Source organism: Lutjanus erythropterus, chromosome 23, assembly GCF_056507025.1.
Source record: "Lutjanus erythropterus isolate fLutEry1 chromosome 23, fLutEry1.hap2, whole genome shotgun sequence".
In the NCBI taxonomy this organism is placed as follows: Eukaryota; Metazoa; Chordata; class Actinopteri; order Lutjaniformes; family Lutjanidae; genus Lutjanus; species Lutjanus erythropterus.
This window is the reverse complement of record NC_139339.1, coordinates 23,659,427-23,685,557: the sequence shown is the minus strand read 5'-3', so window position 1 is coordinate 23,685,557 and position 26,131 is coordinate 23,659,427. Positions and strand designations below refer to the sequence as shown.

Sequence of the window (26,131 nt, the reverse complement as noted above, 5' to 3'; positions counted from 1 at the left end):
CAGCCTGGCTGAGCCAATATCAAACTTATTTATTTATCTATTTATCTAAAAAGGCAATTTATTATAATAAATAATTACTTGAAATTCAAGCAATTTAAAGCACTTTATCCTAAAGCCAAACACTTCTTAAACCATTAAATTTCAAGAGGTTTCAAGGATTTCCAGCACTGTTACAAAGCCTGTATTTAAAGCCAGGCTGTGACATGTTAAAGGGCTGATATGTAAACTGGAGGAACTGCACATTAGCAGCTCTTTCAACAGCACAAAGAGTTTCTCCCCTGATGTCAGAAACAGGGTAAATGGTAGCACAATAACAGGTTTCTACAGTCTCTAATTACAAGCTGCCATCTCGCTCTTTGGTTTATTTTACCAGTAGGGAGTCGTCGTGCTCTTTAATTGGACCAGAGACACTTTCCTGCCAGCCATCTGAATGGCAGTGGGAAATTATAAGAGAGTTCAGTCCCCAGCTGTCTATCTAACAAAATGCTCTCAAAGACCTTGACATTTTGAATTTTAGATTGCTGAGCAACACAAACACTGCATCACATGTTGGGGACCTGTTACTGCCACACATGCTTACAGTCTGAGTGTGCACACACACACACACACACACACACAGAGAAGAATGTCAACTGCATGTTTAAAAAGAAAGCTGTCAGTGGCTAGAAATCTGTTCTGGCTCTTTTACGTTGCATATCAATAATTATTTTGTCTCTCATCTAGAGCATGAATAGAAGTACGACTTTTTTCTAATTTACATTTTTCTGGTGCTGGAGAAGCTTCTTTCAAACAGTAGCTACTGGAGCTACAAAATGTCTAAACTTTAATGGCTAATTCACAACAAGAAATGATTTATGGTAAGTAATGCTATAAACAACTGCACTCATGTCTTTGTGGTGTCATTTATATGTAGTCATTTATGTCTTCATGGCAAATCAAATATAGCAACAAAACGTCTGATAGCGCTAGACTGCTACCAAAGACTGCACCTGGAAACGAAGCTCGAGAAGATTTTAATGACCTAGCTACATGACTTAAACCACTTTAAATATAGCTATATGAAAATAGCTACACAGCTTTGAAAATGACTACATGACTTTGAACATAGCTATATGAAAATACCTACATTGTTGAAAATAGCTAATATTACATGACTTTAAAAATAACTATACATTTTTGAAAAGAGCTAACACTACATGACTTTGAAAACAGATGCATGCCTTTGAAAATGGCTACAAGATCTAGAAAAAGCTACATGAAAATAGATACATATTTTTTAAATAGCTACATGAAAATAGCTTAGATAACATGACTTTGAAAATAGCGAAATGATCCTGAAAAAAAAAGCTAGATAAAAATAGCTAATGTTACATGACTTTAAAAATAGTTACATGACTATAACTACATGACTCTGAGAATAGCTACACATTTTTGAAAATAGCTGATGTTCAAATACTTAGATCATAACATTAAGCAATAACATTAATAACATACATGATTTTGAACATGGCTACATGAAAATAACTACATGACAAATAGCTGAGCATTATAACAAAATCATGATTGTATGTACTAAGCATATATTAATAGTTCATGTTAAAACAAGAAGTTCTCTCAACATTCATGCGTTGCCTTTTCTATTATGTTTCTAAGAGCTGCTGTAAAAACCAGTGAGTGGTTGTTTGTTTTTCAGCATGTTGAAGTCTAAAAATAGCCTGAGAACTTAAATGTCATGTTGGGGAGTGTTGGTGCTTGGGGCATTGTGCTGCCGGTTTTCAAGAACACAACTGAGATTGTTCTCAGTTACAGTACGTTCTCAGTCATCATTTCATGCTATCTGTCCTGAGCACGTGTCATAACGTTGGTTAACGTGACGGTCTTATTGTCCAATGATACGGAGATAAGCCCCACTAAAAGTCATTAATGCATCAAAAACCTGTTGCTCATCATCTGACCTTTGAGCAACAGCTGTTCTGCAACATAAACTGTCATAATACCATGTTAGTCAACTACACATCAAATCAATACAATTCACTTAATATTCATCTAATATATTCAATATCTGAGGTTTCAGACACTTCAGATATTCAGTATGATACCATCTACCATCTGAAATGAATACCAGTTAAAATAAAAAAAAAATCTTAACAATCAAATCAATATTACAAAACTAAATAGATTCAGTGCTTCATCTAAAAGCAGTCCATTTAAGTTGAAGCCTGTGTGAGAATTAGTGTTGCTGTTTACGATGCTGTCGATCAGTGTCTCAACATAGCGCAGGTGGTTTGAATGTGTGTCAGGCAGCTGTACATTTTGCCCGAGCGAGGACCACCTGCAGCAACATAAACCACAGCTGACAGCCTGTGCCAAGGCCAGATAAACCAGGCTCATGAGATACACGTGGAGGGCTTGTTTTCAAGGGTGGCTGGAACGACAGCATGGGAACGGCAAACATGTGAATCAAAAATAAACCTGTGTTGTGCGGTTCATTATAAATTAACTTAAGGTCAAAAAACACCAGACATTAACCCTCATGTTTTGAAGCTTCATACACAGTCAGAGGGAATTAGATGTTAAGAGGGGCAAGTGCTGTCTGTGATCAGCTCAGATGAAATGCGCAGAAAACCAAACAAATGGTCTGTGAAGCAAACAAACCTGTAGTTGGTTCACGTGCCTGCTAGTATCTTATCTAGGATAGAACACAAAACGCTGCTGAGCGGAGCTTCAAATGTTGCTATGTACACAATAAGACAGCATGCTTAAGGGAACGCTTAGGGACTTGACAAACAAAGTCAATGAAAAAAAATGTAATCACACCTGAACTCCACATGGAGATGACACTGACAAAGATGCACTGGCAAATTCTGAAAACATCTGTGCAGATACATACTGCAAATGAAAACCACGAAGATGTTTGAGGCATAAATGCAAATGGTAGAACATTACACTACACCAGTAAGCGATGAGTGCTTAACATTATGAGGTTTATTGCCACCGACAACCTCTGTAGTCTCATTTAGCCACTTGTTAGCAACCACCATTTTAAAGAAACAAAAATCTTGAAAAATTCATGAGTAAAACAAAAAAATGTGAAAGTCTCTTAAGCTTGTGTTAACCACAGGACTAGTGCCTGCAGCACTCTGTTCTGGAGCTTTATGAATCTGGTTCATAAATGTACAAAAATAAAAGGGAAAAAGGAGAGAGACTGGAGGAGAATAAGAGAAAGAACCAGAGTTTTTGATGAAATCAGTCAGAGGCTGAGCCAAACACAAACACACAGGCACAGTTAGTGCATCTGTCTCTAGCTAGCTTACAGCTAACACAATGCCAACTACAACATCATGACAGTCAGTGTTAACTGGTTCGGGGTGTGTTGGTGCCCATGGCATCATGGATAACTGTCACAGGCTGTACATACAGGTTAAAGGAGCAACATATGCTGCCATCCAGACATCTTTTTCTTTCCCTGCTTATTTCAGCAAGACAACGCCAAGACACATTCTGTGTGTGTCACAACAGCGTGGCTTTGAAGTAAAAGAGTTCAGGTTCTAGACTGACTTGCCTGCAGTCCAGATGTGTCTCACCTTGAAAATGTGTGGTGCATTACGAACATACGACAACAGAGAGCACTGGGTGTAGAGCATTTGAAGTCACGTATCAAGCAAAAAGGGAAAGAATTTCACTTTTAAATCTTCAACAGTTGGTGTAGTTGAGTTTTGTTACAAGAAAACTTGATGTATCACAGTGGTAAACATGTCTCCGTCACTTTCAATGACTGACCAACTGTGGTTCCAGAGCGATCAGACCTTTTAACATTAACCTGGTGTCTTCTGTGTAAATAAGTGTAGTCAATAAGGTGGGTGGTCTTCAGCTATCATGTGATAAATGCTGTGTTCCCAAAAAATGAAGATTGTACCTTTTGGATTCTCTTGGGGTCCTTGATGGGGCCTTCCCGTGGTGGGACTTTCCCGAACAGCTTCCACCCTGGATCCCTCTGCTCCACTGGCCGACTGTCCTTCAACCTCCTGGCAAACAGGCTCCTGGGAGACAGGTGGAGGAGGAGGGAGGTTAGATTGGAGGACAAATAAATTAGGTCACTGTACAGTAGAGCAAAAAGTGGAACACAAGCCATGGTTGCAGTCTTCCCTGGGTGACCTCTGGGGATTGAAGAACAAAGGCGTACAGGCCCCTCATAGAACATTTTTACAACCTGTGTAACATCATGTGAGCTACCAGGCTGGTCACAGTCACAGGACATGAATCCGTTAAGCAGCAGCATGCTACAAACCCTGATTCCAAAAAACTTTGATACACTGACAAACATAACAAAAACAGAATGCCATGTTAAATTAAGATATTATAATATTATAGAGTACATCATTATGAATGATGATTTGAATGATTTAATGCCTGTAACAGGTTTCAAAAAAGTTGGAACAGGGGCAAGAAAAGACGGAAAGTTTGAGAATGCTCAAAAAAACACCTATTTTAACTAAAATTCAACTTTAATCTTCAGTTGCTTACCCAATTATTGTTAATGATTGATTTAAAAATGTGGGTTGGGGGGGGAGCATGATTTTTTGGGGTTTCTGAAGGAGGGCCTGTCAGAAAAAGTTTGGGAACCATGGGAATAAAGGATATTAGATGGGCTTAGGAGCACTGTTGTCAGAAAACAGAGTTTGTCGCGAATCTACAAATGCAAAGAGAGAGATATATTAACAACATCCAGAAATGCTGCAGACTTCTCTGGGCTCGAGCTCATCTGAGACGGACTGACGAGAAGTGAAAAAGTGTGTTGTGGTCTGACAAGATCACATTTCAGATTGTTTTTGGAAATCATTGACGTCGTGTCCTCCGGGGTAAGACGAGAAGGATGATCCAGACTGTTAAAAGTGCTAAGTTCAAAAGCAGGCATCAAATTCAGCTTAAGTGAATATTAACAAAACACAAAGTTTATCAGTTTGAACATTAAGTATCTGATATTTGTATTATAATCAATTAAATATATGTTGAAAAGGATTTGCAATCATTGCATTTTGTTTTTAACTCAAGTTTTACGCAGCATCCCAACTTTTTTAGAATCAAGGTTTATACATGCAGCTAAAATCAAACATTATGGCTGCTAAAAAGCTGAGAAGAGACACTTTTACTGCTTTCATTGAAGAGTATGGTCTTTCCAGTCTAACTCACCACTAGATTCTGCTCTGCACTCAAAACTTAATAAAAAAAAAAATCACCTGGTGTTTAAATACCACATGCAAAGCTGCTGAAAAGACTTCCTCTTTTCAACCGGGTTCACTGTACCATTCAGTTCCTTTCATTTGTCCGTCAGTGCAGCGCTGTCACAGAGCTGTTAGCGGAGGCTTTAATTAAAAGCCTGAATAGAGCATGGATGTGAAAAGACATGAATAAACTGGTCAAATAAAAGGCCTCCTCTGACAGGGCCATGTGACATACACAGGCAGAGTGAAGGGCTGTAACATCAAACAGTCCATATCCTGCCGGGTGTCTCATTGAGAGGCAATTCACCTTCACAACTGCCTTATGTAATTATTCTGACTCACTGATCAATAGGAAATATTTGCTGTATTTTACATCAATAAGCCATTGTGCTAAACGGGTTGTGTTGGGACCACTTGGCCGGAGTGGACCTCGGAGCAGTGGAAAGGAGGTCCGACTGCTCAAATCGTCTCAATCTGACCTTTCACCCGCTGACTGTCTCGACCTCCTCTCTGGGTCACCTGAAGGGTAGTGACAACAGGAACGTGCTGCCAAACGCTGAGCAGACACAGTTATAGCAATCAGAGCAACGGGCTCCGTTCACTGATGATCGAGCATTCTCTGCTGCAGGCTCCTGTGTTTGTTTTGGAGACAGCGGTCATCAAGACATGTGGCCTTCTGCTGTGCTCACTAATTACTTGTTCAAACCTAATTTACCCATAATCCATTCATCCTTTTCCATAATAATGATGTCGATAGCTACACTCAGGATACATTTTGTTACAAGAAACAGGACTAAACTGATCAGATTTTGACCAAATGAAGGAAAAAGAACAATCTCTCTGGTTGACTTTGACATTAATAAAATTATACTAAGGAAGGTAGCAAACTAAATGTGACATTTTAACTACTGATTGGTTTAGAATTCTGCTTTCTGTAAATAATGAAACATGGATTTTTTTTTTTTGTTGTACCAGGGAAACTGCTTCCCTGTCAGTGCTCCAACACACCAACCTGTGTTTGTCACACAGAACCATGTGGAAAGTCGTCCTTAGAAACTTTTGGGAAAGGGCAGGCACTGTCAAAAAAAAAAAAAAAAAATACTTGGCAGGCGACTGGATGAACCATCTGTCTATCATGTCTAACACAGCCTAACTTTAACCAATCAGATCAAACTTCATGACGAGTCACTTCCATGGATGCTTCTCGTTGCCAGTAGTCCCTCCTAGGACCCTGATTGGCTGCACCACTTGGTGAGGACACGAACAGATACCTTGGCAAAATGGGTTCTGCCTCCAATCCCAGCAGCACCAGGTTCTGTGACCATTTTAGCGATGCCCTGACTGTGCCCCCCCCCCCCCCCCCCCCCCTCACCCCACCAATCCCATCTATAAGTCCCATTGGCAGTAGGGTTGGGCAATGTCTACTGAATTAGCATATGACCATGGGTCCAAAGGGTCTTTGTCTTGGCACAGACGTACATCCATGTGCTTCACATGTTTGCACCTATTGTCATTTCAAGTTGTAATCATTAGTTATTTGGTCCATCAAATGGTGAAAAATATTGCTCAGTGTTTCCCACTGAGAGTCCAAGATGATGTCCTCAATTGTCTTGTTTTGTCCACAACCCAAAGATTTACAGTTTAGAGCAATGTTTCCCAGTGCTGGGAAACAGCCCACTGCCCTGCATGTTTTAGATGTTTTCCTGCTCCAACACACCTGATTCAAATGAACAGGTTGTTTCAGGCGTCTGCAGAGGCTTGGTGACCAGCTGGTCATTTGAATCAGGTGTGCTGGAGCAGGGAAATATCTACAACATGCAGGGCAGTGAGCTTTGAGGACCAGGATTGGGAAGCTCTGATTTAGAAACCAGAACATATTCACATTTAAGCATCTGGAATTAGATGAATTGGATACTTTTTTACTTAAAAAAATGACTCAAACCAACTAATCACTTATCAAAATAGTTGGCAATTAATTAATAATCACTTCCTTGATTAATCGTTGCAGCTCTAGTTACAATCCTTGTAAAGATCAGGTTTGCAGCTGTAGAAAATAGTACAAACTAATTACTAAGAAATGCTGCTACTTGCATTAACAGCAAGCCAAAAGTGTTACGTAACAGATTTACTTAATAAAAAATCTTTATCAGGAGTGTAAAACAATCAAGCTGTATGTATACAAGTTATTGACCAAGACACGCTGATTAAGACATGGCTGGCACAAGACAAACACAACAGTCCATTACAGTGTGACTGGTCAAAGTCAAACATTGTCACCAGCTGTTCACAGCCGCCGCGCTGACAAGCTCACCACAAACACACATTAACCACATTTCCCTAGTACAATCTGTAAAGAGTTTGTTTTTTTTTTGCCTGGTGACATTTCAGTCTCCCATGGCAACGTGAAAACAAAACAACTTTGTCTTTTCCTTCCCCCAACAAAGCTAGTGACAAGCCATACTCAACACAGACCTAAATCTAGGTTTGAATTTTACAAAATGCTCACATGCAATGAACATAACAAGGTTCCTGCATCTTTTCCAAAGTCAAATTCAAGCACTTTAAGCATTTTCAAGGATTTCCAGCTCATAAAAGCCCTGACATACGGCTACACAGCACCTTTAACATGATGTTCGATCCAGTGATAACACTGCACTCGTTTCTTTCATAGTGACACGTCTCACTTCAGTTCTGCATATTTTCCACTCTCCTTACTGATACTGTTGTACACAAAGATTATACAAGCAGAGGAGGAAGGTATTTCCTCATTCTGTTGGTGACTCAAGGGTTTAATGAAGAAGCTGAGAGGAAACACAGATATTAAAAGGCCAGCACCAGTTATATTCTGACAGACAGTGATCACAGTGCAACATATACTGATGGTGTTCTATCAGTGGCATTTAGGTCTATCTCATTCAGCTGTTTTCAGAACAGCACGGGGGAAAAACACTGACCGCAAAACCTGCAGCTTCGTAACAATTTGTCTTTTCTTAGATAACAGAAAAATGCTGGAAGACATGAGGCATCTGATAGTTGTAAAACAGCATTTTACACTCACGTGTACAGCTGCAAAGGGAAGATGTCATATACATATAGGAATTACCTCAACTCAACTCTATCTGGAGAACATGAAAAGAAAGGAAACATCAGCTCTCAGTTCACCAGTGGACTGACCAAAAAAAAAAAAATCTTAACTCAAGGTCTACAAGCTTTTTCTGCAGTGTTCAGTTCCACTTATCAAGGTGTTCATCAGAGTCTAACGAGTTTATGACCAATGCTGCTGTTATCAGTTGTCGTAATGTGATCAAAGCCGATACTTTGGTCACATGTTGGGCCCGTTTCAATAACTGCAATACAGAAATACAGTGCTATTGACAAGCCAACCACAGGGGATGGCAAGCAACCACAACAACCACTATGTTCAAGTTTCCTCCTTTTTCATGAGGCTACACCCTTTTCATTTTACACCTTAAAATAATGGAACAAAAATGAAAAAGAAACAACAAGCAATACAAGGAACTTGCTGTTAGCATGCTGCATGGCTAATGGGTTTTACAGGGTGGGGCGATGTTGGACTAATGTTGTAATATTGAGGGACACTTAAGAGAAACTGAGAATGTTGAGCCTCATTTGAAGCTAACTAATGGTAAGTTGGGTGCTGTAACTATTTTTCCATGTTGCTTTTTGTGGATTTAATTTTGTCTTTCTCCTGCCGTCGCCATTACTGAGTTTTGTTTGAATGAAAGAGGCTTCAAAGCTGTGATCAGCCTAAAAGTAAGGAGAAATGACAACATTCCTAGAAATGTAGTGGAGTAAAAGTCATAAGTTTCCAAAAAAACAAATACTCAAGTGAGGTACAGATACTCAAAAAATGTACTTAAGTATAGTACTCAAGTAAATGCACTTTGTCACTGTCCACCACTGTTTGTACTGCAGCACTAATGTTCACTAAACTAGAATTAGCTCTGTTTTAAGACGGAAGCCCATTCTGCTCTGTGCAAGTACATGTGAGTGTTGCTGTACACCAGATATAAATATGATGATGATGATGATATAGTTTAATGTGAGAAAGAAATTGGTTAACTGCAGGAAGTGAGTTGAGATCCAAAGATAAGATTACTCTTTGTGTTACTGTGCCAAATTTGTTAATTTATCATAAATAAAAGTACTTCAAAAAATGGCACCAATAGAGAGACAAAGTTCCTCCCACTCCACTGATCCCAGTGAGACCTTACTTTGGAAAAAAAAAAATAGCCTATACATAGTAGAGATGATATGATACTATGATGTCATAATATGAACCATAATAGAGACAAATATTTTTTTATCTTGTTTGAACTGTGCCACAAATTCCACAAATGTTTTTTGTTCATTTCAAACCTAATTTTAAAAGTCAAGAATGTCTTGAGTTTCTCAACACCAACACTGCTGTTCCTTGTCATGTTAACTTGCCTGAAGTGAACAAAAAGCAACTTTCAAACAACATAACCACACAATTTTTTGTCTTTCGTGGTTGACTACAGTCAATGTTTTTTCCAAAGTAAGGTCCTGTGGTGGTCCACCAAAAGGGGAGGGTCTTCACCTCTATATATTGCATGCCACACTTTTGCCAATTCCTTCACGACAGCCTTGGTCACACAAAAGGGAGCCAACTGCATCTGCTAAAGAAGAACTATTAGACTATTTACAAGTATTCATGAAAACAAATTTGTTAACATATATGATTTAATCTTGACTTTTAAGAAGAAACTTTATCACCCAACAAATATCAGCAAACCAAGGCTAAACTGAGGTGGAAAAGATAAACTGTAACCAGGCTTTGAACTTGGAATGATGAACTTCAGTAACCCTGTGAGCCACCATAAAACAATGCTGTATGGATCAGAGGTCAACTGAGCGGCACCTTTAGGAAGCATAGTCGGACTTGAAGTCTCGACATTCAATACTTAATACATCAGATTTTTCTGGACAGTTCATCAGAGCATCACGTTTTCAAGCATATCGTTCATGTAGGCCACCAAACAAACAAATGTTCACAAAGCAGGAAGATGATTTGCATTCAGTCCGGGCCAAATGTGCTTCAACGTGACAGCTGAATGGCTGCGGCTATGGTCGAGTGCTCAAGTGGAACAGCTAGAAAATCCAAGAGGGCTGGCAGAGGTGCATGTTTATATGTTGAATTCTAGCTGTGGCTTTGGTTTGTAGTCAGGTCTCCCAAGAATATTAGGATTTCACAACGCTTGTGTTCAGTCTTGTGTGTGAAAATAAGGTGATAAGGCGTCCTGGTGGTTCATACGGTTCAAGTAACAATGAAGTCACCTGGCACGCAAATACCAAACAAACTAGCACAAGGAGAGGCAGAGTGCATTAAGTTTTTCCCCATCAGAAAAGAAAGAAGTGAGCAGGGCATAGAGCTGTTTCAAGCTGGTTTAAGTCAAAAAGACAAAATCCAGAGAGTCTGCATTTAATCCAAAAGGATGTCCAGCTCAAAAGCCACATTATTCATATTCTGATCAAATCTGTTGCACACTTGCATACAAAACACAGACAAAAATCAACCACAGAACAAACTTTCCATGTCATCTGCTGGTTTATCATCTCCTACCTGTCAATGTACAGAAGAAGTGATGGGGCTGCCATCCTGCTCTCTGTCACCTCAAAACACTAAATGAAAATCCCAGGCAGCTGGAGGTTGAGCTGTCAAACAAGTGAAGTGTAAATAAAGGAGAGCTGAAACTCCTGTGGAAGTCAAAGCTCTCCTTCAGTCGAGATTCACACCCAGAACTTCCATAGTTTTAGTTGCAAAGAGGAGGCCAAGTCCCACACAGCCACCACGGTCAGGCAGAGTGAGAGAGTGGAGGAACAGGCAGCGAGAGGCCTGACTTAACAAACGGGAGGGGAGGGACGGGAGGAATGGAGGAGAAGGAGTCTGAAGGGCACTGAGAGAATGAGTAACTTCCCCACGTGAGAGAGGAGGAAGAACACAGAGATAACGATGATGGTAAAGGAGGGGTCAAAGTAGGTACTGCCATTTAACACATCATGTGTCACACTAAATCTAACTGACTTATGTAATCAAAAATCCATCACTGAAACAAACTGTTTGTGTTTCTGAACAACCAGGGACGTTTTTAAAACAGGTTCAGCGAGTATAAGAATAATACATTTAAAGAAAATGAATCAAAGAAGAGGAGCTGCATCACATGACCCACCACCACTGAAGGGTGTGACAAAGGCGTTATGGACAATGGATTTCTAATGTTAATCAGTTTTGGGCAAGTTACTTCAAAACTGCAATCAAATACTTATCACATATTACTCATTGAAAAAGTGATTACATTACTTTCCTGATTACTCAGCAGCCAAAGCACTTTGTTACACAATCATATGACATATATTTACTTTCATTACTGACATTACTGAGCCCAAAGGCACCTTTAAACAATCCCAGATGCTCCACAACCACGTGGCATCTTCTGTATCGAACATGTGCCCTGTAAAGACAGAAAACAAGACAAGATGGCAACCCTATAATTTGGTGGCATTTACTGACCATCAACAGCTAGCTTAGCCTCAGTGACTGTACACTGACCCCAGAGGTCCCTCAGCTGTGCCACTGACACACCCTTCAACTCTGAACAAAACTACATGATTCCTGAATGCAGGCAAACCCATAGCTAACATTAGCAAGCCACTTAGGAACACACAACATGGGAATAAGACGACTTTGGAGCTGCCAGGAGTCACAATGCTCCTCTTTTGGTAGAGGTTCTGGACAAAGCAACGCTAACGTCAACAATGTTAACATACTAACTTTCAGCAGGTATGTTTTCCATGTTCATAATCATAACTTAGCATTCTAGCATGTTAACCTTAATTAGTGCTAAACAAGGAACAGATGAGGATGATGTAAATGTCATTAATTTTGGAGGTTTTTAGTTGCCAACAAATTGGTTCAAAGTGACCAAGTCCCACCCCTTTTCATCTGTTTTCCAATAACAGTTGAGCAAGTTTGATACCCAGCTAACCTCTGTCAACTCTCCCCTTTCCTGTACTTGTCACTGATTAAAAGAAAAAAAATGTTAACTTTTGGTTTTGTTTTTTAAATTTATTACGCTGTAATTGCAGGCTTTCATTACAAGTTTTAAAGTACTCTAGGTCTTACAACCTTGAAGAAAACCTTGAGTCTTACACACACACACACACACACACATAAAAAAAAAAAAAAGCAAGTCATAAAACAACACTAGCAGGTGTCAGGTTGCAGCTGTGAGAAGAATTTTCTACCGGCAGCAGCCTGGTCCAAAAAAAAGAAATGTGGCAACTTCAATGTGATCAAGGCCAATCAATGTGAAACTAACTTCAGGACCATTTCAAGAACTTCAAACTAACAATGAACTTTGCTGACTTTTCGATCCAATTTCAACCTATTCATCACTTATTGTCATTCATCATTAACTCAGCCAGGACAAACCACATATTATTGTATGTAAATGAATACAATTAAAGAAGTTTTTCTGAGTAATTAGAAAGTGCTAATGAAGCGTCTTGTGGCAACTCGCGAATTAGTTTGGCTTTGTTTGATCACCAACAATAGGTTGACTTATGTGCAGGCCTATTCAATGGGATGCCCGTGAGCTGAATCTGGCCCTTTAATGACCTCAGCCCGGCCCTTTGATCATTTATAAGTATGAAAAAAATATATATATATAGATAAAATTGTGATCTTATTTATGAACGCTGCTAACATTCTAAGTTTATCTGTGTTTACATTTATGTGTTTATAGAAGATCATCATTTCATTATTAGACTAATTAGTCAATTCATTAGTTATGTCTGTTGCTAAAGGGACAGCTCATCCCAAAATAAAAAGGCATTTTTTAACCCTGGACTGTAGAGCTACTTATTCATCTAGATTGTTTTGGTACGAGTTGCTGAGTTTTGGAGATATCGACCATAGAGATGTCTGCTTTCTTTCTAATATAATGGGACTAAATGACACTTGGCTTGTGGTGCTCAAAGCACAAAAAAAAAATACATTTGAAAAATTCAAAACCAGTGTTTCCTTCCAGAAGTTCATGCTCGTTTAAGACCTTGTTTTCAACAGTCTCACGTCAAAACTACTTTTCTTTCAAGTACAAAAGGAAGTAGTAATGATAGTCTACAGTTGTTCCCGTTAAGATTTTTCGGCAGAGAGGAAGTAGTTCCTACAAGGAACTGTTCAAAACAAGGTGTGTGAATTATCTTGAGTAACCTGGTCATGATTTCTGGAAAGAGACAAGAAAGAGGTTTTGAATATTTTAAATGTATATTTTGGTGTTTTGAGCACCACAAGCCGAGTGTCATTTAGTCCCATCATACTAGAGAGAAGACAGACATCTCCAAAACTCTGCAGCTCACACCAAAACTATTCAGATGGATAAATAACACTGCACAGCAGGTGGAAAATATGTATTTTTGATTTATGGGTGAACTGTCCCTTTAAGCACAGAGAAACATATTTTATCAAAGAGTTTAAACTCTGGCCGTTTAAGCACAGGGAATTCAGGACAGTCAGTCTGAATTTAACTTTAACATTACTAAAGTGCATTGTTTTTCCTGTACTTTTGTACATAATGTGTCTTTTCCAATGATGAAAACTAATAAATTAGAGAAAAAATATAAAATAAAAGGTGCATTGTTTTACACATTTAAATTCCTAACTTTACAGATCAGATAAAGAAAATGTAAACACTTTATTTTTCTGAAGTCTGTGTCTTCTAAAAAAGTAATTGAATAGGTCTGACCTCATACCTTGCTGCTCTCTGCTTTGGTGACAGTTCTTCAATTTTCTTTCTCGTTTTTCATATTATATTTTGTATTTCGGTAGTTGTATTTAAAAATGCTGGGTGCCTAATGAAAATTTGCCTTGCAAGGCAGTTGGATTCTCGTGTGATCTCACAATCTTGGAAGAATCCATCTTCAAGTTATCTGTTTGTGTCCGCACCAAAAGTGGGGCAGCCAATCAGCGTCCTAGGAGGGACTACTGGCAGCTACAGGCATGGTTTAAGGTGTGACAAAAACCAGAAGCATCCATGGAAGTGACTCGTTAGAAGACATATGTACATATGACATATGGTTTATCAAATCGATTGCCAGTTTTTTGGGGGTTTTGTTTAAAGTGTCTGCCCTTTTCCAGACAGTTTATAAGGACAACTTCCCAGATGGTTCTGTGTAACAAACCATCTGCTGTGTCCAGTTATAACTTATAACTGTCCACAGCTGGCAAGTAATCACAGACAAGATGAGGGACCGCAGCATCAGTATCTGACAGGTAAAACACCACTTCCTCCTGCTGCTTTGTCTACAGTATACATGTACCTGTTTGACAGGAAGGAGCACAACACCCCCAACCACACACATACAGAATTAGGAAGTAATATGTAACAGCCAGTGTCCTCTTTAAGAACAGAACAGTGGTGTGGTCCCCAGAATGTGCCAATCACCAATGTCTATGCATAAACAGCCAGTGCTGTCTGGTTCTCTTGCAGGAAATTCCTCAGCTATGATGGCGACAGCGTGATCTGGGGTATTATCGGGACATGATGGGTGACCTCTGATGTGTGAAGGAGCAGGTTTTACTGGTGCGTTCATTCGTCTTCCTGCCCTTGCTTTGAGACGAGCTCTTCTTAGTGAGAGCCACTTTTGCTGAAGTGATACTGTGGCAAGAACAAGCAGAGCTGAACTTTACTAATGTTGTGCCATGTTAAGCAGAAGCGAGGGTCACTCTGGGTGAGCTGTTCTACGCAAGAGTGGTGGTGGGAGGGGTCAGCGGCTCTTGGCTAAGCAAGGTTTGTAACATGACTTTGAGCAATGTGTACTTCTCTAAGGCCTCATACAAAGAGTCTATGATGAGAGGAAGTATAGAAGGGATATCTATCTCACTGAAGCTGCCTACATTTCTTCCTTTTTTATCTCACTCATGGCACCATAATATTTTTATATGACAAATGAAGGATCGTTGATGCTTTTTTCCTCTTGTTATATCCAGATGATGTCATGTGCAGATGCTAATTATAAATATATCGATTTAAAAAGTGTCATACTTCTTCTCTCCTCCCTAGCAACATCAGCAAGTTAACATCAGTAATGATGTGCTGATTACAATTTTCTAGAGTGACTGTATTGCATTTATTTTGACTGATACTGCAATTGTGATATGATTTGCAATATTAGAGGTAATAATTTTTACATCATTATTCTAATTTTGATTGAAAACATGTTAAAATGATTATGGTGTGATTTTTTTGCAGGAATCTGTACCAAATGAATCCGATTTGTAGGACAGGACATCTCTGCCTCACAACATTCATAAAGTTAGACGGTTTTTGACACAGATTTTGCCTTTAACAAATATTGCACATCCTGCGATCCTTCAAAATTTCCATTAATTGTGCAGCCCTAGACAATCCCACTTTTTTTTACTTTCTAAGAACTATAACTGAAAGCATACACAAACATTTTTGTAACTTTTCTTTAAAGGAAAATTGAAAGGCATGTTAATAATAAAAAATCAACTGTTAAATTACTTTAACATTTCTCCAAAAGTACTGCCAGGCCTTGACCTCTTTTCTTCTTTCACAACCTTTCTTCTTCCCTTTTCTCTCCTCTTGTCTTCTCTCACATTTTCTGGGCCTCTGTCCTCACATCCTCCTCTATTTTTCCCCTCTTCTTTCCCAAACTTTTTTTTTTTTTTTATCCCTTTTCTTGGAGTCTATTGCTCCTCTTAACGGCAACAACAGTTGGCTTTATCCTTTTTTTAAGCACTAGAAGATCCAATCATCACTAAAGCCAATAAAAATAAATGAAATGATTGTCATGTTAACATTTAGTCTGACTGATGAAAAAATGTGATGCTGACTCTCACAGACTTAAACTCAGTTAAACTCACCTGTTAAATAAGCTCGCTAGAGGTCCCAGTTTCTTCTGCCTGCCATCCTCTTCCTGTTCCGTGCTCACTGACCCCGGATGCGGTCTCACAGGACTCCACAAGTCTCTGGGGTTTCCCGGTGATGACGACAGCGTCACGTCTGAGAACTGAGCGGTGCCGCTGTCGTCCGTCTCTAAGGTAACAATGGCGCTGGAGTCAGAGGTGACGGTGAAATCCAAGATGTCTTCGTTGGAGACCGACAGCTCGGTGCTCATGCTGGACACGCTGCACACGGAGATGTCGTCGCTGCGGTTTAAAGCTCCGCTCCCGACGCTCATCCCCGTGGTGGCGGACAATCTGAAGGCGGGGCTGAAGAGGCGGATGGAGTCGTAGCCGCTGCGGGGGAAGGTGGAGGACTTGCGGATGGCGTTGGCGGGATCATCGTCCAAAGGTAAAGTGGCGGGAGAGTCGTGACTGGAGTCCAGGACGACGCCTCCGTCACCGGGGCGCTGGTGGCTGTGGAGGATGGGCTCTGGAGGGTTGATCTCCAGAGTTGGGATGCCGGAGTCCTGAGAGGACAAGCTGTGGCTGTCCTGGTTCAGGTCCGAGTAGCTCTTCTGGGGGCTGCTGTAGTAGATGGGGGTGGAGGAGCAGGAGGGCCTGTAACAGGGCAGGATGGACTCGCTGTGCGGGATGGTGCTGGGGTCATGGTGGTTGTGATTGGTCTGATCAGGGAGGTCTTTCACTACGCAGCCATTCTCCACAATGGCACCTGCAAAAGAGTCAGAGACACAATCAGTTTATTTTTATGGGACAAATCATGTCCTAAAAAATTTAATTCCAAGTTCTTGCTGAAAATGTATTCTTTAAGGATTTATATATCTGAAATATAGGGTTGCTTTTTCATTTCTAAACTTGTTCTGCGACAGAATTCACAACTTCGAACAATTTGAAAATGCCCTCAAAATCTAACACTAACAATATCTACTCATAACATTGGTATACAAATGTGCTTTTATAATCATCTTTGTTTTATTTCTTTGAAAATGTTTGCCATTCAAAGTCGAATGATTGAATCAGGCATAAGAGGGCTGCCTATACCCTGAGGACACCTGTCTCACTTCCTGGTTTTTAGATAAATTCATTAAATAATATTGCTATTACATGTCTCAACCATAACAAGGCAAGTGGGCAATCCATATTGTCGAGGCTTGATTAAAAACTGAAGAGCAGCTGAAAAGTTCTCTGCTCTCTTTTATACTTTTATACTCCATCTCAAAAAGCACTCAGATGATAGACAGACAGACAGACAAGCATCTCCATACTTAATAAACTCTGTTTGGTTTACATCAGTTTACATAAACTTTGATTGACTAAACACACTGACTGGATTTTAAATCTCCATTCGTAGATTAAATAATCTTTGTTGCTACAACCTAGAGTTAATGTTTTATTATTTTAAAAGTTCAGCTTAACTCAATAAATTTACAACTGTTTGTGTGTGTTGCCTTTGTGTGACCTGAGCTCAAAAGATGAAGGGCCTTAAGCCGTGGACTGACCTGCCAAAAGGAGATCAACCTCCCTACCTCGCTTACACTTTTCAAAAAAAGCTTTATTGACAATATCTTTGATTGATTTGTGGCTTTTTTTTTGTTCACTGTTTTTTGACTATTACTCTGCTTGAAAGGTACTGTGTGACCTTTTTAGGCACTAGAAACTGTGAGGCAAATATTTTTTTTTATCAAATTAAATTATATTTGTACAGTACCTTTCACACAGAATAGCGCAATAGACCATTTTTCTCATTAGCCATATTGATATGAAATAGCAGGATAAACACGGGTGTAACTACTTACACTTATTAAGGTCCTGTCTTTTTTTAGTGTAGCAGAGACCTTTCAGAGAGCCAACATGCACAGTATCAGCAGTGTGACTCTGTTTGACCTGAATTACCCTCATTGCTAACACCTGTGTTTACAGGACTATATCATGTCAATGTGGCTGCTGTGAAAAAGATCTACTCACAGTGGCAAACTGATAATAAGACAGAACAAATGTAAACTGAGGCATAAATACTAAAAGCTACCTCAAACATTTATGTCCTGCACTTTGGAACAACTAAAAGGACTACGAGTCCCAGAGGCCCTGAGGGGCTGCTCTGGTTAATATACCGGGAGCAGTGAAGACTTTAAAAGCAGTTTGGTTCAGAAGGAAGGAGCTGCATTTAATACTTCTGTTAGGCTCCGTCAGTGCATCACTGTTCTTTGTTCTCGTGTTGGAGCGTCTCTGTCCTCCCCACATCTGTTTTCAACATGGTGGGCTGCTAAGAAACTCTCACATTACAGCTAAACAGTGCACTAAAATACACTCCTGAAAATATTTAAGGCTCAAAATAGTCAATGAACTAACAGAATGTTGATCCATATTTCATCAGCACTGCCTAGTTTGACAGTTTGATCTGAATTTTGTGAACAGTGGGTTCAGATGCCGCTTTTTTTTGCAACATTACTGAATAAATGAAGTGTTTGTTCTGGTTTGAAATGCTGGTAACTGATTAATTTTTGTACAAGGCCAGTTATCAACCAAAAAATGTCAAACATTCACTAGTTTAACCTTATGGATACACTGCTCAGTTTTATAGAACTTAAAACTGAATGTTGTCAGGTTATGGACTGTTGGTTGAAAAAAACAGAGAAAAGAAAAAGGTCATGTGAAGACGTCAGCTTGGGCTTTGGGGAAGTGTGATCAAGGCTGTGGGACCAGAGGGGTTCACCATCTGCCAATTAGTGTGTTTAAGTAATTACTGATTTGTTTAGCAATATTATACACACCATGAAAGCATAATATAAAGGTGGCACCTGTGTTATTACATCATATTAAGGTCTCCTCCGACTCTTTAGATCTGAACCTTTTTTTGTCTCAGATTATCTCTTCTTCCATGATGCACATTATTTAAATACATGCCAGTCAAATGGAGTTTTAGGACCAACGCTGATATAAAAAATTCTGGTATTGATATATCAACCATTCTTGAAAACCGGGATAAACCTTTAATTTGAGAGGGTTTTGATTTTTACTCTTCAATTATGCTGGAAAATATATTTTAAAAGATCAAACTCTTGTCCCAGTGATTACAGTTTTTATTATTTGATAAACTCATTTTGTAAATCCTTATGAACAATATTTGTCCCAAGCGGGGCACTGAATTATTTTTATTTTTTTATTAAATTGAAAAAAGGTCTAATTTGAAAGACATTATTCAATTATTAAAGAGAACTGAGTGTTTCGTCAGCTCTGCCGATAAAACAGACGGATGTAGATGTGATAGTCTGTTATCAGCCAATTGATATTTTGGTCAAGCACAAACTATTTAGACTTTCCTCATACTACATACAAAATGCAGAGAGAGGGAGGGTAAAAGTTGGAGGTCAACAGGGTCAGAGAGCTCATTTTAGACCCAGGACCACGTTGGCAGTTAATCCAACCCTGACTGTAATGGCATTTTTCACAATTTTCTGATATTTTATAGACTAAGTGATGATTGATTAAAAAAAAAAAAAAAAAAAAAAAAAACTAGGCGTCCTTTTAATTAACGAGGGCATCAGATAAAATGGGCGTGGAAGCCTCGAGAGGCGAAAACTAATCCCACAGTAACCAGGCTGTAACTGGAGTCCGTGCTGTAACGTGAAGAGGGCCCCAGCAGGGCGACACCAGGGGTTTAACACCAGCTGGGAGGCTAAGCTAAAGCTAGCGTGTCTAAGCTCTCAGGCTGCATTCACTGAGCTCCTGACTCTCACAGACAGAGACGTTCACACCCCGACTGTCACACAGTTAGAGTTTCAGGAAGCCTTGTTGCTTCAGATTAAGGCCAAAACTAATGATTATTCCTGCTGTCGATTAATCAGTCGATCATTTTCTAGATTAATTAATCCTGTCACAATCTTGTCAGTTGAAAAATATTTTTCAAATTGTTTGTGTAACAATTATTCTCATTATTGATGAAGTCCAAACGTGTGAAGTACACATACATACGTCAAGACACACTGCCGATCATTTTCTTTATTAATCCATTAGTTGTTTGGTCCATCAAATTGTGAAAAATATTGATTATTGTTTACCAAAGTCCCAGATGACATCCTCGACAGTCTTGTTTTGTCCACAACCCAAAGATATTCAGTTTGAAGGAGTAAAGAAACCAGGAAATATTCACATTTAAGAAGCTGAAATCAGAGCAATTGAACATTTTTTGCAATGATCAAAGATTCATTTAATAATTGATTCATAATAGTTTCATCAATTAATTGTTGCAGCTCTATTTTGGAAACATCTGACAGCTCACAAACATCACAGTGCAGTTGTTGTAGCTGCGTGTGGAGGCGTTTCGTATTTCAACAGTGAATAGTTTCTAGTGTCTTTTTGTAAAGACATGTAAAATAGGGTCAAACAAACAGGCAGCTGGAACAGGAAATCCTCACACACAGCCTAATGGTTTCCAAAGCCAGATTCTTACCCAAGCTCTAAACCCTGACCTGCAGGTTGTCATGTGAGCCTGGTAGACTTTGTCCAAAAACACTGCAACAGGTTGTTCCTGTGCCACTGTGGAAATAATCTACAAGCAGAGGTCGCCGATAAATGGTACAATCTGGACAAACTCACTTTCGTTATTACCATGCACTGTGGAAAAACTGCCGCCCATGTTTGGAAAGCATTATATTACAATAAAAAAGCAACGTCACTCATGAGGTTTTAAGCACTAAGCATTATAAGCAACATATTAGCAGTGAAATGTGAGGCCACACCAACACAGACATGCATGCTGTTGCTTTTATAAGTCCTGATTAACACTGAGGCAGCTGCTATTGTCTAATTAAGAGCACCACCCATTTGTGAACACACACAAATCTGGTTCTGTGAGTCTTGATATTATAGATAATAATAACAGGCACCATGAGGAAATGCAACATGACTTTCATCTCAGGTAGGATAACATCACAGCTTCAGAATTGTGGGCAAATGCTTTCTAATAAAGTGGTTCTCTTTGGTTTAAGGAACAATACACATTTCTAAGGGTCACTTCTTCAGTCAAAGACTGGAATGCATGGTGTGATGCATATAATACAAGGCACATGACTCTTAAGTTCAGCTGTATTTTTTTTTTTTAACGCATTGAAAATTTAATTCCATTACATTTTTAATGTTTAGAACCACTTCCTAGATATGGTAGACTTACAAATCCATCTAGCAGGAAGGTGGTGAGCAATGAACAAGTCCTAAAGTTCAAATTTTATCTGAGCTTGGTGTTTTAAATATGTGCTGAATTGAAAACTGGCTTTAACAATTCATAAAATGCTTCATGCCAGAGTTTATTAGCTGTATAAATTAATAATATTCAAAGCTGTATTAAAATTTAAATATTTTCAAATGCAATTTAGTTAAAAGCATAAATTTAATCTGACCTTTCATGTAATAGATGCTGAACTGAAGATAATTCACAAAATGCTGCATGTCATGGTTTATTAGCTGTATAAATTAACAATATTCAAGGTTGTATTTAAATTCAAACATTTTTATGCTATTTGGTTTAAAGTTTTATCTCACCTTTGGTACATTAAATGTATGCGAAATATAAGACTGGGTTAAAATAATTCACAAAAAGTGTCATGGTTTATTAGCTGTATAAATTTACTAAATTTGAGGTATCCTAAAACAGTTTCAAAGGCTAAACTTTTAAAGTTATCTTCCCTTCGGTATATTATATGCATGCCGAATTGAAGAGTGTATTTAAACAATTCGCAAAAAGCAACGTGTCATGGTTTATAACTGTATGAATTTGCAATATTAGAGGTCGTAATTCACTTCAAATATATTTTATGCAGTTTGATTTAAAGTTCAAGTTTTATCTCACCTTTGATATTTTAAATGTATGCCGAATTGAAGACTAGCTCTGAATAATTCACAAAATGCTATTTGTCATGATTTATGAGCTGTATAGATTTACAATATTCGAGGTCGTGTTTAACTTCGCACATTTCTGAATGCAGTTTGGGGTGACTTGTGATGTTACCTGGGGGAGCCGCACACGCAGTATCAGGGCAGAGTTTAAGTGTGTGAAACCGTGATGATAAAAAACAGAGGAGAGTTGTGACAGCACATCGTGCCACCTACCACATTGGCTGTCTCTCCGCTCCTGGGTACCGAGGGTCGTGTTCGCCATGCTGCCGGTGGATGCTACAGGTGGGTGGCAGGTAGCCGCCGGCGACCGGGGCGGTCCATGATGATGCTGTGACTACTGCTGCTGTACCACCATCACTTCCCTGCCGCCTCAACGCAGCTCGGTGTACACAAACAGCACCGGTGGAAGGTCACTTGTCGGGACAAACACACAAATTCACCTCAGCATGAAAAGAGAAGGCGGCTGGTAAACATAAACACCACGTCGAGCACTCGAACAGGGACTTGCTTGCCAAGTGCACTTGCTGCTGACGCCAACTCACTGATTTCACCAGCGCTTCCTCAAGTGCAGATAAATTAAGTTAAAATGCGATCGACATGTTTGTTTCTGTCACAGCATCACTACACGAGAGGACACACTTCCCTGGTGCTCAGCGAATTATACCAACAAGCACATTTCACAAGTTTATCCGGTATCGTTAACATTTCATACCTGTCTCGACGTTTCCGCCGCCATTTTAAAACAAACTTGTGCCGTGAGTGCGGTGTAATCGAGTCAAGAAATGCTCACTGTCGATGGATTCACCTGTCTGGACCTGAAGGCATTAATAATCGACCCACGCGACCTGAGCACCGACCACACTGACGTTATGAGGACGTTTTTCTTAGAAAAGTTCATTCCCCACAACTGCAGCTGCGACATGAGATTTTTTATGTATTTTTACTGTCAGTATAGTTAAAAATATTGTAATTTTAATTTTATAATAACAACTGTTTCCATTTTCAGACTCCAAAATAGGGATTTCTGTAGCGATATTAGTTATATAGTTACATTTTTTATTATTATTATTTATTTATTTATATTATTTTTTTGTTTATTATTTATTATTTTATTTGGCAGTAAAAATGCCATTTTGTATATCTATGTCCCTATATTCCAGTTCCCAATTCACCAAACCTTTTTTTTTCTGGCTAACTCAAAAATTGGATTTGATGCATAGATATTGTTTTTTAATGTTTTTTAATGACTTATTTATTTATAGTTTAGGGGCAGTAAAAATGCCATATTGTCTTAAACCTATATTTCTGGTTCCTGTTTAATAAAATTCAAACAATCAAATCCATTAAATGTTTTTATGGGTGACAGAATAAATAAATAAATAAATAAAAAAAAGTATTTTGAGTATTAAGAAAATAGAAATACAGTTAAGTGATGACTGTTAAGTGTTTTTTTTTTGTTTGTTTGTTTGTTTTGTCAAATTCCACAATGGTGTTTTCTGCATGGATGTTTTTTTATTATTATTATTACTATTTTTATTTTTACTTTTAATATTTTTTGCTCATCAAAAATGCCACATTGCCTGAAACCCAAATTCCAGGTCCTGACAAGCCTGTTTAATAAAATTCAGTCAAACTTTATTTATACAGCTTCCTTGATAGGTTAAATGTATCAAATAGGTAACAAACAAAAAAAGCATTAAGAAAAGTAGAAATACAGTTAAATGATGGGACTACTACGTCCAATAAACATGGTGACTTTTTTTACACACTCCAAAAAAGTGCAGACCTCATAACTTATTTTATTATTTATACTCCTTCCTGCTTGATTATTATCTTATTCATTATATCTTTTTTTCCATACAGGAATATTTGATTTGGCAGTAAAAATGCCATAGACTGGAAACCACATACCAGGTCCTTGCATGTCTGTTCCAATAAAATTAAATCCAGCAAACTTGAGTTATACATCACTTTTTGTACAGTTAAATGTGTTTCATGGGAGACAAACAAAAGAGTAATAAAGTACAGAAAATATTTAAGTAATGGGCGACTACACCCAATAAACATGGTGACTTTTTTTTTTTGGCAAATAGTGTCTGAGGTCAAGAGTGACATCTTGTGCCCCCACCCCACTTCTTTACCATGATGAAATGTTTGAATAATGTGGTATCCAAACTGTGCAAAGGAAATTTAATTCCAACCACAAAAGACTTACTTTGCTCCTCTAAGTGGAACCAGATCACACAAAATATCTCTATTTCCAATATAGATGCTCATATATCAAGACATGTCAGTTATGGAACCCCAAGACCACAAAATGGCCAAAAATATTATACACAGCCCAATTAGTGCAAAAGTAACAGTAATATTTTTTCCTTTACAATCTATTAGATGGATGCTGTAGTGCCCAAACAGCGTACAGCCATTTTTGTCTCTTGAGTGACTTTATCAATGATTAATTCTTAAAATGTTTAAAGCTCTCATTAAGGTTGTATTGAGCATCTGCAGAAATCAATGACCAAAACTTGTTCTGTGATCTGACTAATGAAGCAGCAGGCTGTTCCTCCTACAGCGTCCTCATCCTGCCCTCTAGTGTCACAATGAGGATGTGGTTTTCAAATGTTCAGCTGCTTCACCACCGAATAAAAAAGAGAAGAAAAAGACAAGGAATTTCACAGGCTGAGGTTTGGTTTATTCCTTTATTAGATGTTAAGAAAATCCACAATGAAACAAAATAATTTACTCAGGGTGTACATGAAATTAGAACAACAGAGCTACTCGGGACAGATGGGATTTAGGAACGTAGAGGAGACGGGGTGGGTGAAGGAGCATCTAGGTGGGAATGAAAAGACGAGGAAAACTCAAGTTTTCAGTGCTGGATATGTTCTTCAGACCACAGTGCAATCGAAACTCTGCGACCCTTTCTTTCAGTGTCGTTCCAAATGCATATACCCTCACTGAATGCATTTTCTCGTCACACTTGTTGATTTTTTTTTTATTTTTTTTAAAACACGGCCTATCAAAATGGAAGAATTAAATGGAGAAAGGTGTGATGCATTCCTTTCAACTCCCATGTAAGTGCTTTTTGTGATTTCTTGCACACATTCGCTCACAGATTCACACATGCGCGCAGTCGTAACATTCTTTCAATCACTGATTTAACCTCACTTGTAATTTTTTTTTAACCAAAATATTTTGTTTTAATCCAACGTAAAAAGATGGAGTGTGATGTTTGCATGCTGCATTTTCAGAGACATCCTGTGGTTTGTTTGTTTTTTTTTTCTCTCAGGTGTCCCTCACTTAAATCAACATGCAAAATTAACTGAATGACTTTTCTCCATATATTCTTGAATGTTTACATGCGCCAAGGTATTGCATAGGACTCAGGGTTCTTGAATTCCCCTCCGCATTGCTTATGCAATCTACAATGGCTTACTTCTTTTTTTTTTTTCACTAAAACTATAGCTCTAAATTAATGACAGTCACCTCTGTGGTTTGCCCAGAAAGAGTTCCTGTCAATAATTTCTGCTCTACAATCAAAGAAAGGTTTTACATTAATGCATCAATGCACTGTCACAGGTCTGAGTGTAGATGATGCAGTATGCTTATATCAAAAAATTCCTGAGTGTCTGATGACTGTCAAAGAAAGGTGACAAGACCCTGAAGTTGGAGTACCTTTCATTCAGCTACTTGGGGTCCTTTTTTTCAATTGGAGTGGCATTGGACTGAACGAACCTTGGGCCTTTATGTACAATCTTTGCATTTTTTTTTTTTTTTATTAACGAGGAAGCCATTTCCAAAGCCATGCCCGCAATAGAGACACCTTCACCTGCGACAGTGCATTACAGCTCACACTGCTGACGTGTTTTTTTTTTTTCTCTCATAAACGAAGGGATGAGTTTAGATATCTGTGCTTCAGTTTCGTGGCATCATGTGACCTGTGGCTGCCCTCGCAACTTGTTTGAAAAATTTGAAATGAAGGAAAACAGCAGGTATTAAGAAAAGCACAATGCTTTTATCTGCAGAGAGCTTCAACTCAATTTCATGT

General features: G+C 38.7%; 1 protein-coding gene across 1 annotated transcript in view; it reads right to left on the bottom strand.

The window, feature by feature from the left end:
• tbc1d14 (TBC1 domain family, member 14) overlaps positions 1-22,787 on the bottom strand; it is a 55,826-nt gene extending 33,039 nt beyond the window's left edge. The window contains exons 1-3 of the mRNA XM_084711762.1: positions 22,297-22,787; positions 16,153-16,903; positions 3,917-4,040 (exon numbers count right to left, since the gene is read on the bottom strand). Of these exons, the coding sequence (XP_084567888.1) occupies positions 3,917-4,040; positions 16,153-16,903; positions 22,297-22,345 (924 nt within the window). The 5' untranslated portion in view covers positions 22,346-22,787. The remainder of the gene's footprint in view (positions 1-3,916; positions 4,041-16,152; positions 16,904-22,296) is intronic.
• Positions 22,788-26,131: the final 3,344 nt, after the last annotated feature.